This window comes from Crocodylus porosus, unplaced genomic scaffold (assembly GCF_001723895.1).
Source record: "Crocodylus porosus isolate Cpor-Errol unplaced genomic scaffold, CroPor_comp1, whole genome shotgun sequence".
In the NCBI taxonomy this organism is placed as follows: domain Eukaryota; kingdom Metazoa; phylum Chordata; order Crocodylia; family Crocodylidae; genus Crocodylus; species Crocodylus porosus.
In genome coordinates this window covers 118,003,180-118,023,380 of record NW_017728886.1, presented here as the reverse complement: position 1 = coordinate 118,023,380, position 20,201 = coordinate 118,003,180, and the positions used below count along the sequence as shown (strand labels likewise).

Here is a 20,201-nt window from a genome sequence, read left to right as displayed (position 1 = left end):
ATATTCACAGAGAATCAGGATTTGTAAGGTGAAATCATAACTTTTATTGGACCAACTTTATAGTTAGGAGAGATCTTGGACAAGCCTTCAGGCAGACAAATGCTCTAAGGACGCACAATCCCCAAAAGCTTGTCAAACAGTTTTACCAATTGCATAATTGGTCCAATAAAAGATCTGACCTCACCTCACAAATCTTGCTTCCATCATGCATTCCCTGAACCATCCCAGCTACAAAACCAGTCCTACAATTCTACAATTACAAGCCATCAGATATGTGGGGACAACCTGTACCTCCTTCAGCATTTGGAACACTTATCTTGGGTCTTTGGCTGCTTTTTCCATCTTTCACACAAAATTTTAAACAAAATTGTGTACGGATGAAAGGCAGGAGAATGAGCAAGGCCCTTCTGATGTACACTGATACAGCTCCACTGAAGATGATGGAGCTGTGCTGACTTAGACCTAGGGAAGTTCTGGCCGTATAGCTGCAAATATGATAAATGATGCAAAAAATAACGTAAGCAAATTGTTAAGCATCCATAACGGCACTGGGCAAAGGAAAAGTGAGTTCAAAGTAACCTTGAGGATCAGAAACAATATCAGTAAAAAAATAAGTAGGTTTTTGTGTTGCTGTAGACAATATGGCCACTGTACAGCTTTGCTCTTGGCTGGGCAAGACAAGTGACCTCGCAAGAATCCTGAGCAAAGGCAGCAGTGTACAGTAATCACTCTGGGCCCAAAGATTTTGGAAGAGAGTCTCTTCCTCCAGGGATGTATTTCAGCTGCTTCTGTAAAAGAACACAAGCTACTGGAGCACCTCTCATCTAGGGTCTCAGCTTCTGGGAAGCTGTACTACTTAGAGGTACCATTCCAGCTGTTACAAAGGGTATTTTCTGCCATCTATTATGAACAAAAACTGTTTAGAAATATTTTTACAAGAAAAAGTTAGTTCTCCTTAAGTTTAAAAGGTGACCACCCAAAGTTATTAATACTCACAACCTGTGTATCAGGCTACCCAATACCAAAATGAACAACTTTTTCAAATACTAATGCAATTGGGGTTTTTTTTGTTTGTTTGGGTTTTTTGGGGTTTTTTTTGTTTTTTTACTGAAAATGTGCTCTACTTCTAAGATATCAGAGCCATTCTATGTTGCAATGGAAAATGGTGATATAAACAGCAACCCAGAAAGCTGTAGGTAAAACATGAACAGGCACATTAAGAGGATGTTAGGCTTGATTTTCAGACTGGAGTTGAATTGACTTCATTTTTTTTGTCTTCAGGTTCAAAGACACAATAAAAATGGCTATAATTTATTTCATTCAGACACAGCGCTATTGGACTGTACAACACACCTGGGTTAACTGATCCTCAATTATTTACAGTGGTTAATGCTAGGTAGGTACACAAAGGAAGGCATATTTTAAAAAGGAAATGTTTGTATACTGCACTGCTGAAATCCTTTCCTGAACTGCAGAAACCTCATGTGATACTCTGTGATGAAACATACTCCGTGATGAAGTTTCAAAACATCTGAAAAAAAGTGCCTGGCTATACTTAAGTATTTTTTTCCAATCCAATTTATTACATAAATAAATGTTACATTAGTGATACATGTGCTTCAGCACTTAGGATATATTTTCTTACTCCTGATTTATGAAAATATAAAGACCTCCCAAAATAAACACAACTAATTTAAGCTCCTGCTGGTCTGAATATCAGGTTTCATCTAGTTTAGATGTTCTTTTGAGGATAGTGACACCAAGTGGCAGAAGTTACCTCTGCTCCCTTATTCTGTGGGCTGTTCTAAATCCTAGCCGGGAAACTATACACCCTTCCAAATATAGGCGAGTGCAGAAAATAGTAACAAATATGCTGTGGCCCTTCACTTCTGTTTTGGTATGTATAATGCAGGCATCCTTAACACACCCAGTTGATGAAAAGTCAAAGTAAACACACACAGGTCTGTTTCTTAGCTTTGACACAGCTGACAGCAACCATTCACAAGGAAAAAATAATTCAAGGGAAAGAGTTTTATTAATTCAGATATTCTCTCTAACTTTATTCCCACAGATCTTTTTACTGGTGTGGTGTTGTATTATATGTTTTGTGGGTGCCGTGGACAAAATTATTTTTTAATACATTCTTTATCTCTCTAAAATTATAGCTTTTTTTCCTCCCGTTTCCTCCTATTCACTGATTACATCAACACATGTCCTTTCATTGTTACTTCTGGGCTCTGAAGAACATCTAAATATCTATTGGAGGTACTAGCAACCCCATATTAATTTGTACGAATATGGTACTGAATATAGTTTGACTGCTGTAACGAGTGCATAAACTTTGTTTGATGAGGACCCAAACATTTTCTAGTTTTTCCTCCCATTCCTTTCCATTGTCTGGCTCTCATACAAATAATACAAGATTCCAGAACTGCATTACGGTCTATGGCTCAGCACTGCAAAGAAATTCCGAATCTTCAACATTCAGATCTCTGATGTTCAAGCTACGTTGAAAAGAAAGCAAGAAAGCAGCTCCAGAACCCTTTGTTCCCCCCATTCAGCCCTCAAAGGTGCTGTGTTACAATGCCTTTTTTTCTTTGGCATGCAAAGTTGAACAAGGATCCTGTGCAGGCCTATAAAGTTTCTTCCTCAAGTAACCCAGAAGTGAGTCTCTGAAGAGCAATGCCAGATATTCTCGCCTTAGAAAATCAGAGCATATATCCCCTTGTTCTGTTCACTCAGGGAGCTCAGAACCAAATTGGAAACCCATGCTGAATTTTCATACAGCAACATAAAATATGTTACATGTGGTCCAGAATTGAAAACAGCTTGGAAAAGAATTTTGGCAGGAGTTGGAGGAAATGTCTATTGCATAATGTCTTGATAAAAGTAATATATTAACATCTAACTTTTCATTGTGCAGGATTCAAAGTATGTTTTAAATGTATGGACTGACCCTAAAACCAATGTCTACACTGAACCGCACATTAGTCTAAGAGTTTGCTTCTTAACTTCAATGACACTATCCACGGAAAGAATTACAGGGAACCTTCACTATTCGCAGGTTCAGCATTTGCGGTTTCAAATATTCACAAGTGTTGAACCCACATCTTAAATATGCTTACAGGAGCTCCTCGGGAGCTCTGCACTTGCTGCTGCCAGGCTCTTGCCATTGCCAGCACAGCCGTGCCCCATCCCCAGCCACTGGGGGCAATGGATTCATGAATGCAGTGCCATATTCGTGGATTTTGCCATTCACGGGTATCTCCAGAACATACACCCCGCGAATGGCGAGGGTGGCCTGTACTCAATTCAGTTAATGGTATCAGAGTTAGCCCCATAAGGAGATAAATATAGGACTACTTCATTCATCACCAAAATGCAAGTGCTTAATAGTATACAGCAATGCTATGTAAGTTAGGGAATGTCACAAACTGTATTTAACTGAAAATGTAGGTACCAGAATAACACTAATTCTCAAAAGAAAGGTGATGTGGTCATGGCTTTTTTACCATATCTGAATGGTTCATCACAGCTGTCATAGGATTACATGTTACTTATGGAAGCAACAATAACATTTCTTTCAGCACCAAGGGGCACCTATACACATGATGAAGCTCTGCTCCAACATGTGCTAATTAGCCCGGGATGCTGAATACATGTGATGCTGCAGGTGATTTAATTAGAGCGGGTCTCCGAGCTCTAATTAATGTACCCTCCCACTCCCCAACTAGGAGCACATATATAGACGCTAAAGGTGTTCACCTGCCAGTACTGATACAGTACTGATTCAGTACTTATTCTGAGAGAGCACATTGTGACACAGCTGCAGGTCACAAAGAATACAAACTATGATCGCTTCTTTTTCTGTATAAGCAGTAATTAAAATACTACCAATATACATCAAGTAAAATAAAAAGTAATTTTACTTAAAAGGAACATGCTAAGTGTTTAGAAACAAAATCCTTAAATGCTTGCATTCTCAAAGCTCACTGTCTTCTAGTTCTGTGAGCTCATTTCTGTCATAAATCATTCATTTGAAAGGACATTATGTAAAAAAAGAGTAAAGCAAACTTTATGGACACATGACCTTTGCAAAGCTATTTATGGCTTCTCTGAATTATCTCAGCATTAGGTTTAGCTTCTATTAGATGTTACTACTGTGACAAATACGATGAGACATTCTTGGAATTTAAAGTTTAAAATCCAGGTATTATTATAACAACAACTAAACACACAAACACACACACACACACAGAGTTATAGACCAAAATGCAATGCAACCCAAGACAAATAAAATCTGGTGCCTAAACACATTCCCATTTAATTTTCTTTCTGTTAAAATGCCACTGTCAGATACACAGACTGGAAGGAGCCATTAAAAATCTACTTGAGGTTATAAGGCTTGTTTTCACTAGGAGAAAGAAAAAAAACTGGGTTCACATGACTTGTCAGCTTAACATGAGGTAAAATCCTAATACATTCAAGGCTATTTGTAGTTTTAACACAAGTTAAGGTGAGATAAAACTTTTAACTAACTTGTGAAAAAATATGAAGTATCACGACTTTACTAGAAATGTATCTTGTTAGAATCACCATGAGTTACCCAAGATGAGCTAAGAACACCTCTTTTTATCCTACTGTCCCATAATGCCCATTTTTCAGACCTACAGCCTGGTCTGTTCAGGTATTTTCTGATGTATTTCCAGCCTGTTTCAAGTACATGTATCAGGGAAAACTCGACATACTGCTGAACAGATCAGCTACAGTTACTTATTTTCTGAGGAACATTAACCAAGTAACTCCAAGTTAATAGGACTATTTGTGTACTTGTATTTTAGCACATGCATAAATCTTTGTAGGATCAAGGCCACAGAAAGTAACAGGGAATGCCAGCAGAGAAAGGCAAATACTGAAACAATACTAACACTGTACTTGAAGATGTATTGGTCTTGGAGAAGAAATAAAGGATTACACACCTGACCTGAAAACGTTCCAGCTATTGAGTACAAAGGGCACATTCCTTTATCTCTGATTTCAAGATTCATTTGTGCCTTAAGTTATATTACTGTGATCTTACAAGATAGCGTTACTCCTTTGGGTAAGATTTAAGGCACTTTGCCAATTCTTTGTAATGAGCTCACAGGTTTTATTACCCTGTCCCTTAGTACTCTACCTGCCTTTCTGTCTCTGTGCCCTTGACTGTATAATTCTCCACAGACTTGCTAAATTGAATTTTTTTCACCTCACATTCCCCTTGCTGCTCCCACACTTGTTCTATCCATCTTTCTTGTCCCTTTCAATGACTTTTCAGGTCTGGGAGTTGTTCCATTATTGTCCCTCTTCACTCATCAGACATTTTTCTTCCCAGCCCTTCATCTCTGCCACTGATTTTTACCTTTAAGCTTAGCATCCCTTTTCTATTGACTTCCCTTTTCTGAACACAGCGACCTGGAAGCTTAAGCTCAGGTTTCAGTGTCCTTAGATGCTACCAATAAGTTCCTCTAAAAAGTTTTGAAAAGTCCTCAACCAACCCCTGCCCCTGCCTCCCTGATTGTTATAATGATCAAGAAAGTTAAAATCTAGGCTCTCCAAAGAGCTTGCTACAGGCATCCAGCAATAGGAGGGTCTACTATTTTTAACATTTAAAAAAAACAAAACAAGCAAATACTCTGTTAAAAATGGTTGAGCATAGGAATGCACAGGGATATAATGACTCCGTTTTTGCTCATAGTTTGTCGTTAAGGTATTTAGGTGATATGCCAGCTCCAGTGAAGTCAGTGGAACTTTTACTGAAAGGTGCTGGGCTGCATTTTATCTGGTTAGAAAAGTGCAAGTTATGTGCCAATATAGTTTGGCAGACCTGTGATAGACTTCACTATTGTTATTTCTTTTATGACAAACAGCTGGAAAAGCAGTAATTTCTACTGACTTGAACTGCAAAGTCAAGGTAGCAGCAGCATCTATAGGCCATGTTAGTACTTACATCCACGTTCCTTTCACTTGCAGAACTAAATACATCCTCATCACCACAATCACTGTCCATCCTCAAATGTTCTTCCTTCTGCAACACAAACAAGCATCCAACACATCCATGGAAAAAAAACAAGACAAGAAACATCTGTTTCTACAATGTGCTAAGCCTGTTTAAGTGGCACTGTGAGACCCTGCTTAGACCTTACTGCCTCCAGTGGCAAGAGGGTGATGGGGAGGGTCTGAGATTAGGCCTTGTACCTGCCTTCAGAATGGCCCATAAAGAGGAACTGGTACCCTCTGGGGAGCAATCTGCCTCATGAAATAGTGTGGCAGAGCACATCTCCCCTGGGGCATAATAAACAGCCCTGCACCCTGCAAATGTGCTGGCACTCTGTGCTACTCCCTAACACACAGACCTTGTGCAGAGAGTACAGGCCATACCAGGGTGTAAAACAAACACATGCTGCAGATGTAGAGGATCATCATGGGTCAGAGTACATTGAAAACAACACAAACACTCAAGCCCTTACTGGAGAAAAAAAAGGCAAGAGAGTAATACAACAGAATAGCTGTGACTCAAGGGAGACTGAAATGCAGAACAGAAAATTTTATGAGCATTCAAAAGTAGCAACAAGAAAGAATTGCATCTTTTATTGTATTTGTAAAATATGTATCTCATGGTCTGTTTATAGAGTTTCTGCCTTGTCCCAAATCCTTTTGTATTTATCAGGGCCATAGCCAGGCATGCAGGTCATGCAAGTAAAAATCTGGTCTGATATCTTGGGATTCGGGTATTAATACCTTTAGGTTCCTTCGAGAAAAAAAAAACACAGATCAGAATGTCAATTTCTTCCCTCCCTAATCCCAGAAATGTATAGAATGAAAGGGCATGGCAAACATGGCATGATGCTTAGTTCACACCTGAATAATTTCATTTTAGTCCCAACTGGATGTCATAGAACATCATGGTTTCCAGCAAGATTTCCAGCAAAAATATTAAGATCTTCTCTGGAGAAGCCCAGGACTGTAAAAGCAAAAATCCTGCAAATCAAACCTGAGGTATGTGAGGGGAATCAACTAAACTGACAGGAGCTTACAGGCCCCAATAAGAGGTTTTTAGACAGGTGGGAAAAAAGCAAGCAGCACATTACATCCAGAGAACTACTATACGCTGCCCAGCTAAAGAAAAGACAGTTCCGTGTTTAAGATACTAGAGTCCAGAAAATGTGGTTCAACCTCCTGGCTTGCTAAAAACTTCCTGTTTGACACAGTGTGAGCTGCAATCTCTCAGGACTTCAATTTTTCACTTTTAAGGCAAAAATAATTTCTTATTGAGGATAACAGCACTTACTTGACTTAAATTCTGTCCCTTAAAGCAACCAGTTCAGAGGTGTCATTTACAATGATTTCAAAAATGGTGAGACCAGATAGACAACAGAGTTCAGTAACCAGCACGTCCTGTGACATACTAAGTGTTGAGGTCTTTCAAACATCTGACCCGAATATTGGCTCTGAAACGTTTTTAAAAGCTTAGATGTGCACTTCTAAAAATCTGACTCTCCAAGACTCTCCAGGATTAGGCTAATACCAACAATGTCATCAAGCATATATTTCCCAGTAAATAATCCAACATGCTTACAAACTTTCTGAATGTATTGGTATAGTCTTGGGAGGAATGAAGAAACATGAAACATTCCTTTGCTAGGCTGATATCCTAGAGGGGTGAACTTTAATAGTACTTTATCACATTCATTTAGTGATACTAAGATTGCAAAACAGTTGTCCTTATAAATGTGTGTTTTTACATGTTCTCAGCTTTCTGGAAGATTCACCTCGTGGGCTGAAACTGTGCAGGTTTAGCCTCTGTGATCAGTAGCAAGTGTTTCTAGAAAAGCATCTTCAGCAATTTTTGAGTTCTGCAAGCCATGGACAAAATATTCCCTGTAAAATTTTCCCTTTCAAAACATTGTTGCTGCATATCCTTCACTTACTCCTCTAAAAAAGTAAAAATTTGACAGTAAAGGTAAAGTTAAGCCAAATCTTGACTACAGTTAAGCCAATAGCAAAACTGCCTTTAAGGCCAGGATTTCAATGTCGGTATATAAAAAAGACCTGCACTGGACAACAGAGGTAAACATCTGCAACGCTGCCAATTTTTGCAATGTGACTGAGAGTCTTGGGTATTTGATACCTTTCCAAGATCGATGGGATTCAGTGTAAGTCTCAAAATAAATAAATAAAAAATAGAAAACCAGCTCCCATGGTTGGGAGAAAGTTTAAAATCATGACAAAACTTAATCTGACAAACTCAGATGTGAAAATCAAAACAATGAGCCCCAAGTTTACTATTTTTTCCTCAAGAGTTTTAAGACATTCTTATAATTTTTGAAGGCATAGGGCCGGCAATGCTGCAATTGCAGATATTACTTAATTTAGGTATTACTAAACTTACAAACAATCAAAAATTGAAGACCATGTTGACAAAGCAGAAATGCTGTTAAGTATTTGTTTTTGTTTTATATAAAGAGATGTCACTTCTATTATATATAGGGATACTTTGTACATTATGGATTCCTTCATAAATGCACACATAGTAGCATATGGTATTAATGAGAAGGGAAGTGACTTATTCACAAATGTTTGCCCTTATTAATGCCTACTGAACTCAAATGCTTGACATTTAAAAAACAAAGTCTTTCATTAGCTGTTCAATACACTCAACTCCTTCAATTAAGAGCTGAAAGACGTTCAAGATGCATGTGCCTAAAGTAGTTTATTCATCTCCTGCTGAACAAACCTTCAAAATAAGACACATAGAAGGGACTGAAAAGGAAGCTAGAAAGAAAACAACTTATTGAGCACAATATAAACACTTACCTTGCTGCTTCTTTTATTAACTTTGAAAAAACCCAGAAATCCTCTTTTTTCTTTTTCTATTGCATCACTGCTCACTGAAGCATTTCGACTTGTTTCTGAAACAGTGATAATGGAAAAATGTTTACGCTCCTTAAAGTAAAGCAGGAGAAACTCAGATTTTAAAATGAACCAGGATTAACTCTGTAGTCCTTAAAAAACAACTTGTGTGTGTACAGCCAGTGATGAGGGAAATAATGGAATAGAGTGCCAGATCCTACATCCTCCCTTTCATAGATTCTTTCCCAGTCAGTCTGGCCCACTGCTCTAGGAAGTCAATAGGAATCTGTCCTTAGACTGGGTTTCAGATCAAACCTTACTCAAATGTGATGGTGGTTACATCTGCAGGGTAAATCTACCCTACATCACAGTAATGCACTTAAGCACACTGAGTTGCTTCAGGCAATAGGATCTGAAACAGGAAGTAAGGTAGTCATGTCTCTGTGTCCATAAGAGTAGGGTAAGTAGCCTGGGAGCCAGCTAACTGGCCCTGGCACCTAGTAATGCTACCCAGTTTACCCAGGCCAGGAGTATGTACTTGAAGGTGCTGTTGCAAGGGTCAGGAATTTATAAATAACATTCCTACAGGAGTAGAATGTTGGAAGATGGGTCCCCACATTGGTTACTTAGGCACTATGGGCACTGGCACATATTACATTTATTGTGCAATTAACTGTACCATAGTTTTAGACTGGCTACACATACAAAGCAAGTATTGCACAATAAAAAGGCCAACCAGCCACAAATACGTTGCTTCAAAAAATGTAAACATTTTTATAACTGGTTTTTATCAAGTTTTAATTTGAATGTGTGGCATGTCACTACTGAAATAATGCGGGCACATGCTACATTTACTATATAATTAACTGGTTGACTATGCAGCAATTCTGGAGAGGCTACATGTGCAAAGTAATTACCGAATGATAAAAATAGATCTTCAAAAATGACCAAGCAGCCATAAAGATGTTGTTTTAAAAATGTAGAAAAATGTTGTAGCTGGTTTCTAACAAGCTTTTATTTGAATACATGGCATGTCCCAGGTCCTTCCTGGGTCCTCCAGCATCCCTCCCCTACCTTATCCCCCACATCTACCTGAAACAGCAACACAGGCTGTGAAAAGGCTTCTGCCCCCAGATGTGGAGCAGGGCTCTAGGGAATCCTTCTCTCTGCATTGGGCAAAGGGATGGGGAGGAAAATCATATCTTCTGCATACAGCCAAGTGCACAGGCAAACTCCTTCCCTGCGTAGAGCATGCACAGGGGTCCCTTCCTCTTCCCATGCTGAGGGGTCTTCAGAAGAAAACTGAGTGACTTGTTCAAGGCCATTCACAGAATCAGTGGTAGGGCATTGTATGGAACCTGGTTTTCTCAGTGACAGGCTAGCACTTTTACCAATGTGCTAGCCTTCATCCTGGTATTGTATTCAGGACTCAAAAAACCCCCCCCCAAAATTATTCTTTTAAAAATAACGATTCCATATCTTCAACAATCCGTCATTCTGGGTCCTGGCAGCCATGGGGTGCTGCTGCAGTGTCCCAGCCCGGGGCGGGGGGGGTGTTCCATCTGCAGCTGAGTAGTTCTCAGCTCAGGGGGCTTCTAGCCACGGGACCCTGCTTTTTGCCTTACAGTATGGCAAGAGACACGATTTTGTGGATTGTGCATTAGATCCCATCGTGCCTTTACCACACATGTAGAAGGCCACTAAGATACATCAGCCTAAACTGGGTAAAGGACAGGACATCCCAAAAATGTACTCATAACCACTGAACTGTTCTGCCACTAGCTGGATCTTGCTTTATATGAGCACTAGCCAACAAGAAAGGCCATGATTCTTCTATAGGGGATCTGAGTTAAACCTGCAGTTTGCATAAATATAACTGCCCAGAACTGATTCAGGGCTGTTCCCCCACCCCTCCACCATTTGCTCTTTCTGCATAAGGGCCTGAATCAATGCCAAATTAATTTAATCAAGGCCTGAACATTGTTCTCTGGTACACAGTAAACACCCTGGATGTCACACAGAAGCTTTAACAAACTGAGAAAAGCCACCACCTGTAAGGGCCATATTTGCTTCATAATAGAAAATATACCCCAAATGACCTAAAATTCCTGCTTTAACCATAAAACAGCAACGTATTTCACAAAACAGCCCCACGATAATTCTTGTAAGTGATGCTGTGTATCCCACAAAGCATATCATTGTCACGCACAAAAGACTGCTTCCTCATATTGACAGGAGTTAGAAAGTGTTAAGCGGATAAAGCAGATCCAAGCATGAGAAAAGAGTAAATATGACAGACAATCAGAAGAAAGCAGAAACCCACACCATCCTAGATGAAGCGAAAATGCCCTTCTACTGCTACAAAACTAACAGCAATAAACTAACCAGTTCTCTTCCCTATATGGACTATAAAGCATGGCCTGCATTTGCAAGTCTGAAATGGATATCTCTGTGCTTAGGGACAGATGGTTGCTGGACCTGTACACTCTTCAGAATTGAGTTCTTGATATTTAAGAGGAATAGCCCAAGGTCAACATGAGTTAGTGGGAACTGTTTGCAACTTGTGGGAGCTTTTGACCGCCAACATGTCAAAAGGAAATACCCAGCTACTGAGAAACAACAGATGCACATGTATAAATACAGAGAAGCATCATCTACAGGCTTGATTTTAGGTTCAGATTCATACGGGCCAATCTCTGGATCAGTGAGGAACCCTCTTAACATCGGTGGAACTGCACATAGATGCAGGGGTTCTCACTTGTGGGTCAGCTTGCTGAAGTATGTAATTTCATGGATGAGTTAACAGCCTACCAACATTTTTAGGATAAAACCCTATAGAAAGTTGCATTGAGCTAAGATAATGGCCTCTCAGACCAACAATTTGGGGGGAAAAATTCTTCATAAGTACATGTGGTAAATCTTGACTCTGACTAAATGGCAAGTGTAAATGAGGAAAGAAGATGCTGAAGTCAAGTGGCTAAATAAAACTACTGAAATCAACAGTTTCACAGTAACTTCAGTGTGGCCATAATTTTACCCAGGGCCACAATGTCAATCATAGAGGAGAGCATTCTAATTATTCTAATTTCTGTACTAAATTGGGGGGGGGAGAGGAACAGGGACAGATCCTGATCCATCACTTGCCATAGAACACTGAGGGCCAATTAGCTTTACTGGCAAAATGAGTCGCACACTACACACATTTGTGTACACCAGATAGGTAGAGGAACATGTGACTGAACAACTGTACACTTTGTTGCCCACTGGCATGCATACATTTTTCAGGCACAAGTTTAGGAATCATTGTGTCAAGGTATGACCACAAAAGGTTTTTTGTGTGCAGGGCTTTTCCACTGCATACTCTTTTCTAAAGCAAAAGTGCCCAACAGAAAAGCCCACTATCTGAGAAAAAAACAGTATGATGGGAAAGCTAGTGGCAAATACATTAACTGATGCATTTTATGATTGAAATATTGAGCAAATATATCAGGGTTTTGTTTTTAAGCCTTCCTGAGAGACACTGGGTGTTGGCTATAGCCAAGGCTAGAGATTTTGACTGGAGTGTGGCAGTGCTCCTCCTGAGACTTAACACTGGAGGTTCCCGGTTAGAGGGTCTTCCCTCTCCCCTCAGTTGGACCGATTACCATACTTAGGGTCAGGAAGAAATTTTACCTCATAGTCAGACTGTGACTATGGACTGTGGGGCCAGGTATGGACTGTGGGGCCTTCCTCTCTGATGTGGGGGTGTAACCCCCTACCTGGGATATCTTAAATATATATTAACAACCTTTTACAAAAGCAGGATGTTGGCTGCCACGGTCCTTCACCTTCACCTGTGGCAGGTTAGGGTGTTGTCTTGTGTTATGTCAGGGTTGACAGTAGTTTTACTAAGAGCTTGGATTAGGAATTTTTATGGCCTAGCTTGGATAAGAATCATCCCCCAGGCAGGGGGTTGGACTTGATGACCTATGGAAGTCCCTTCCAGCCCTGCTTCTCTACGATTTCTCACAGAAGTTTTTACTCCACTCAAAAATTTGCAAGTATGTTACTTTGTGTTTTCCCACTAACACAAGACCCCAATATATAATAATAGATACAAAAAGGATATTTGAGGCAGTAAACACATATGTTATCCATTTACACTGCCAAAGTAGCACAACTGCAACCAGAACAAGTGCAGTGATCATGCTTAATATTCAGCATTTGTCCACATTTATCCCATGCACCCTGGTTTTTTAAAAAAAATGTTCTTAAGTATAGTAGAGATTCCTAATCAGCTGAATATCTCAGGACCTATCTTTGGTTGAATTTCAAATCCACAAGACAGATCTGAATGTCCAACTTCCAGAAAAGCAAACAGTTATGGTCATGGAAATTTATGTAGGGTATGGACAGACATAACACTTAGAACTTTCTAAATACACTTTAAAACCCAAGAGTCTAAATGTGCATGCCACTTTAGACTGGTTTAAACTTCCTGGAACATTTCAAAAGTGCACCAGGAAAATCAAGTACTATTTTGAGCCAGTCCTCCTTGAACTAGTTCAGTGTTATGTACAGACACATCAAGCATTCTGTGCTTAGTCTGGTCAGTCCTCCAGGCATCCCACAATGCAGTGTATGTCACCCCCCCGCCCCGACCCATCCAGGGGCTGCTCTGGGATGCAACCAGGACTCTACTGCTCAAAGATTTATTGCCAACAGAGACCACAGCCAGGGAGGGCAGATCACCCCTCCCCAGACCCCGGCAACCTCTCCACTCCAACTACTGCCTCAATCCAGGTCTTCCTCCCTGTAGGGACATCCTGGGGAAACTCTGAGCACTGACCCTTAGAAAGCATGATGGTCTGCGTACTCTACCAACTCCTGGAGGCATTTTGGCAGCACTGCAATCCTTAAAAGGTGAAGTTTTACTTGGAACCCTTAGCAGTGTACATGTGGACACTTCGGTCCAGGGACAGCTGTGAACCGATTCCCAACCAGTGACATTTTTGGAACAGTTTAAGTGTTATGTCTGTTTGCACCCTTATTGTCCATATACCATTAGGCAATCGTGTTAATGATATGTTGATATATTAATAGCAGTTGTTCTATTTTTGCTTTGACTAGAGACATGGGCATGTGACATTGTCAGTCTGCAAGATAAATAAAACAATCTAGGATACAACACAGGGAATTAAACCAGCTCTTTTTTCTGCAGTGTTTCATGCCAGAATCTTAAAAATCTAGCTATCAAAGCCATGCTAAAGACAACCTGGAGGGGAGACTGATTTTTCCCAAACATGGTTGTACAGTACCTCTGTAGTTCAGAGTAGGTTCAGACTGAGTTTTTGATGGAGGGGCTGAAAAAGGAAAGCATTGAAAGGACAAGAAAAAACACATTAGAGATCAGACAAATCATCTGGTAAACCACAGATATGATTCATTACTCTTAGTATGTGCCTTCTCAAGCACTGTTAAGAATGGCTTTTTCTGAAACTGGACTTGCAAGGCTGCTGTTTGGAACTGCAGAACACTTATCTGAGGAGCGAGCTTTGTTTTCATTCCTGACCTTTACAGAGGCTGCTTCAGTTGCTAAAAGAAAAAATGTAAGTAGGTGGCAGCAGAGTTTATCTTTTAACAAGTCTTTTAACTTTTGAATGAAGTGTTCATGTCTCAGGCAAAGGGAGGGTGCCAATCAGTCAGCTCATCTAAAATCAACTCTTACTTACAGCATGTGTTCTTCAGCATATGAAATGACATAAGTGGGTTTTTTAGGGAATCCCTCCCAAATGAAAAGGTGAACAGGAGTCCAACTTCTCCTTCTTATCATTAACAATGCTAGAGCCCATTCTGCAACCCAGATAGGTGGGTGACTGCCACTGATATCCCTGGAAACCTCTCCCTTGGAATGCCATCAAAATCTTGTGAGAAAAAATTATGTTCATAAGACTGCACTAGATACATTTCATTTAAATTATTATTTCTTGTTATTTCTCTGGTTCGATGCAAACACAGGCAGACACAATAAAACATACGATGAAAGTATGAGTGCCCCAGAAGAACATGTGGGCCCAGAAAACATATTACTCTGATAAAAGGGAAAATGAGATGATACAAAGAATTTCAGTCACTTGGTGCAATGGATTTTATATTCTGCAATGTACTAGTCAGCAACAGCATCTGTTGTTTATTAGAATCTTGCTTAATGGAATCAGCTACATATCAGAATTAAAACCAAGAGCCATAAGTCCAGGCATTTTTGACTATTTACTAGCATACCATTCAATGGAATCAGCAACTGTGTGAAAGTGCACTCTACACCTAACAAGCTTTTTCATTACTCAGTCAAGTACTCTAATCAAGTTCACGTATGTGCATGTTCTTTGCATAGCTAAGTTGCTATGTAACAGCTGGTGACAACTGAGCATGCGTGACAACAGCATTTGCATGGGCTTCTTAGTTTACTTTCTTTACTTTGCTGGCGCTTATTAGAATCACTGGTTATTAAAATAAAAAATGATCTGTCTGATGTGACCCTAATAAATGATGGACATTGTACTAACCCTGAAAGTGAATCTGCTACTGTAGACTTCTGCATTTGTTTTGACTTCAACAGGACTCTTCCTATACAAAAAAATTATAGTGCTCACCAGGACCTACTGATATATACTACTAATCATACTGTCATTTTTCTTGTTCAAATATTCAAATTTAAAGGAAAAAAATTCTTGCAGAAAGCCAAGACTAATTATCTAGCAAGATATCACTGAGGCATACTATGGCTTGATAGAGAACTCTCTGCAAACATAATGCATAACTCCGGAGTGGTTAATTTAATTAAATACATAAAAATGAAAGGGTAATTGCATTTGAGTTGTGGCAGTAAGTAGCACTGTATTTTGCGGATCTCTTTTGAGACTCTCACCAACTCAAAGTGAAAGAAGACATTCCGTTTAATTTAAAGTCTAAACACATTGAAATTTAGATTATACCAAAATAAAACTGTCATTCAGAGGGATTTGAAAGAAGAGACAAAGCACCAACATAAATAAATTACTGTATAAATAAAAGATAACCCTGCCTAAGCGCATATACAGTGGAGGAATAAATAACAAAGTCAGTGCCCCTAGAAGAGCTTCTGATTGTGACAAACCACAGGAAGCCATTTTTAATGAAGATCACTTTCTGACAGCAAAAGGAGTCATGCTTATCAACATCAGCTTTGAATTTTTAAAGCATGTTTAATATTTATGCTATCTGAATCAACAAGCAGTCTGATTAAACTTGAGTCCAGGTAGGCATCATTAGAATAAAAAATGGGGAAAAAAAGACAATTCACAAATGAACAACATTTTAAAGACAAATACCTCCTTAGGTCCTCTTCACTAATAGTAAATAGCTTTGTTCATAGGAAGAAATGCATCTGCATTTATCTGCAATTGTTTCTCATAATCTCTAGTATATTTCTGCTCTTCTCACTTCTACCAGCTGCCATGACTTTTTCCTATCTGTCTTACAGTACAGGTGAGAGAACAGCTCTCTCTGGACACGGTCCCACGGTATGTGCACCCCCTGTTTATAGCAAAGCTTGGAAGCAGCAAGGCTCCTCCTTCGCATCTTTAGTGCAGGCCAATCACCTCCTTGACAGCTGGTGGCCTTCACTGGCAGGCTGCCCAGGAACAACACACACTATTTATGAGCTAGGGACTCCTGGGTGACAGCTGAGTGCACTGTCGTCACTGCTGCTGCAACTGGCTGTGCTTATAAAACCCAAGTAACTCTGAAATGGATGCAATCCTATTTAAATAATAGATCAGCAATGATGGTGTTAATACTGATCAGGCTGCAGGTGTGATTCTGGGTTTATCACTAAGTGCACAATAGGTGATGTTAATCTTGACTCACCTCTTTTCCTATCCCAGGCATATAGTTCCTTTATCCCCAACTCATCCAGGGACTTGGTAAGCTCCAGCTCTTCCCCAGTGATGTTGTCTCTCAGGAGGACAACATGCTCCTGGCTGACGTCGCACTTCTCACAAATGGCAGGGATGATGTTGTGCAGAGGCACCTCAGGACTAACGCGAACCACTGCCTTCTGTGTCTTGAGGTAATTCACCACCAGCCTTACTGACTTCTGAGACAGAAAGGGGAAAAGACACTGTCAGTCTCTAGATTCAGGTCCCCAGTGATGCTTCCACCATTTAAATAACACAAAAGAGATAAGTGTTTTCCTTCATCTTTCAAATGCAAATCTAGTGATTCACATGGGGAAAGTTACTATTGGGCAGAAAGTTTAAAACCTAATCTCTAGTGGTACCTCTTTCACTGGGGAGTGAGTCATAAGGGCAATTTAGTCAGAGAGAAAAATCAGAGGCAGTCATACACTAGGAATCCTATCCTAAGTATGAACTAATTACTGTCACAGCAAAGTAAAGCACCTTCAGAAAGAGTTTAAAGTTAATCACATGGAAGTCCAGAAAACTCTTCTAAAACCAAATGCTTGGAAACCATATTTTTGTTTAAGGAATAAGGATCTCTGAATTCATATAATTGAAAGATAGAAGCAGTGTGGTCCATGATCTGAATCATCGTGTGACACCTGTATGCTGAGCCACATCTGCAAAGGAATCACCAGATTGGTGGAATATTGCCAACTAAGGATTCCTTGAACTAGGAACTGCAGCTCCTATATCACCTCTGCTCACAAAAGCCAGCACACCAGATGTGTCCAAGAGAAATGAGAGACCAGTGCATTTTAACAATGTCATTTTTCAAGATACACATGAACCTTCCTATATTTATGTGTATTAGAAATCCTGACACATATTCATATACTGTGCATTAAAAATTTAATCTGACCTTACCATTACATGATAATGTTAGAGATTGGATTGATTTACCACTCTAGTTTTACCAGTTTAGTTGATGACTATTCAAACTGTATAAAAAGAAAATCTGAGCCTCTCCCCTTCAGGTATGAAGACAAGAAAAGTGGAACAGGTAGCAGCAGCATCCCTGTTAGAAACTGACAGTGGGTTCATAGCACCTGTTCTAATGCCAGGTGGTACTGACCTCAGGGACCTTAGGTGGGGGTCGTTTTATCTTTCCTTCAGGGACCTTCTCCTTCAGAAGTACTGTCTGAAGATCCAGCACCCCTATCAAAGTATTTGGCTTGTAACTCAAAGGTTGCTGTGACTCCCAGGCCTTCAGTTCAAGAGTATGGTGGGCTGGATTTAAGTGGTAGCGGCTGCACAAATCAACCAAGAGATCCATCACAGCTTTACTGCAAAGAAAAAAAAGGGACATTCTCTATTATTACGAGGGGAAAAACTGAGTTGCTAGAATGTTATTGAAGTTTCATATGACAGAAGCAGCAGCCTAGGCTGTGGATTTTTCTCAAGCTTCGGAAAGCTACTGAAAAACAACAAGTAACAGATATAAATATATATAAAAACAACAGATATAAATATTAAGAATTACATATTTTCCTATGCGGTGCTTTTGAGTTACTGATTAACTACTCACTGTCAGACAACAGAAGTAATAGTAGTACCTCTAGCAGTAGCCATTGGTGGGTGAAGGGCAGCTTGTTAGCTGAGTGTACCCATAAAGTTGTAACTTGTGTACTCTCACCTTTACTTTGGACTCTGAGGGCAAAAAACTACACGTTCAGACATGCAGTGCTCCATCCTGATCTGAGTAACAAGATCCTGCTTCTCCAACTGTAGCAATTTAATTTGAGGCAAAAGCTTGATAAGTAACTATTTCAATCCCCCCCCCCAAAATTATAGATTCAAAAACATTTTCACTTTGCATCTTCCCTTCCAAACTTTATTTATATGCATACAAACTATAAATACACACATGCATACACAGTACTTCAAAACAAAAGAGAAAAAGAGAGGGAAGAGAGAGAGAAAGGGAAACAGAAACACCTCCACACAGTACAACAGCCTACTACTCAGGTTATGCACCTGGGATATTACAGACCTAAATTTAAGTCTACCTTACCATACGCTCACATCCCAAAGTAAACACGGGTTCAAAAGTCTGTCTCCATCTCTTTCTCACTCAGTCTCTTGAGTAGAACATGTTCCTCTGTCTAAATATTTCACTGGGCCAATGAGAAAACATACTCCATATCCCAGAGTTTATGGTCCTCCTCTGGGATTCTGGAGAACAAAAGAGCAGAAGGTTTCCCTTGTGTCTTCCACACCCCAGGCATGTGTCCAAGCCACCAAGCTATGAGTTATTCTGAATCGGATGTTATTCTCTCCCTCTTTTTCTCTCTATCCCCAGAAATCCAGTTGTATTCCTGACAAGGTTCTTGTGGTAAATCTGGTATCTTTTATTTGATCAGCTCATATAGTTGGAAAAATTCTTCTTTGCAAGCTTTCAGGTACAAAAAGCCTTTGTCAGGCTGAGGAAGCATCCGCAGTTGGTGTGTGTGCTCTTCCTGGATGGAATGAATAGTAAAGAAGCCAGAGACTGGTATGCATGCAAGAAGGCCAGTCCTGAGAAACTTTTCCTGACAAATGTTTTGTTGAAACTGACACGTTCATGGAAATTTTTCACTTTTAACAACATTATCATCTTCCAACAACAACAAAAAAAGTTTTGTCAAAAAAATCCTGTCCAGCTTTACCTGGCACCTGTAATTTTCACAGAAGAGTTTTTGTTTGTTTGTTCTTTTACAGTGAAGGGAAAAAAAAACTGTATAGACACTGCAAGGCAAAGGCATATTACTAGCGAGTACTCTTGTAACAACACTATTAATTTACACATTCTTCATGAAGTGGAAATGTAAAGAAGGATGCTTCCAAGAACCCTGCAGGAGCTCCAAAATGTTCACAAGACAAAATCCTTTCCCCACTGAGGCAAAAGATGTGAGGAACTCAAGGTTCATGGCAGTGGCTTTGTGTCCACCTAGGTTTGATTGAAGAATTATTTAAGATAGAATTCTAAATATTTGAAAACATGGGGCACTGCATAAGTAATGGTTCATACAAAATGCTATTCTATAAATCCACTGCACAAGGGAGTCCAGATAATATCAAAGTGTTCTATTCCCCAAAATGTTCAACAAGTATCAATAGTTTCACAGAATCATAGAAGCAGGGTGGAAGGGATGTAGTAGATCTTCAAGTCTGACCCCCAACCTGGGCAGGAGAAAAACTGAGCTCAAATGACTCCAGCCAGGTAGGCATCAAGCCTCTTCTTAAAGACCCCCAGGGTAGGAGCCAGCACCACTTTCCTTGGAAGTTGGTTCCAGATCCTAGCTGCCCCAACTGTGAAGTAGTTCTTATGGATGTCTAATCTAAACCTACTCT

At 39.8% G+C, this 20,201-nt stretch overlaps 1 protein-coding gene across 6 annotated transcripts in view; it reads right to left on the bottom strand.

Moving 5' to 3' along the window:
* Positions 1-20,201, bottom strand: part of COBL (cordon-bleu WH2 repeat protein) — a 186,994-nt gene that overhangs the window by 145,671 nt on the left and 21,122 nt on the right. For 3 of the 6 annotated variants that reach the window (XM_019540888.1, XM_019540897.1, XM_019540913.1), the window contains exons 2-6: positions 17,944-18,154; positions 16,777-17,005; positions 14,187-14,231; positions 8,854-8,948; positions 5,987-6,064 (exon numbers count right to left, since the gene is read on the bottom strand). In XM_019540888.1, the coding sequence (XP_019396433.1) occupies positions 5,987-6,064; positions 8,854-8,948; positions 14,187-14,231; positions 16,777-17,005; positions 17,944-18,154 (658 nt within the window). Of the gene's footprint in view, positions 1-5,986; positions 6,065-8,853; positions 8,949-14,186; positions 14,232-16,238; positions 16,407-16,776; positions 17,006-17,943; positions 18,155-20,201 lie in introns of those variants that run through there. The other 3 variants (XM_019540905.1, XM_019540921.1, XM_019540929.1) reach the window with 3 other exon arrangements.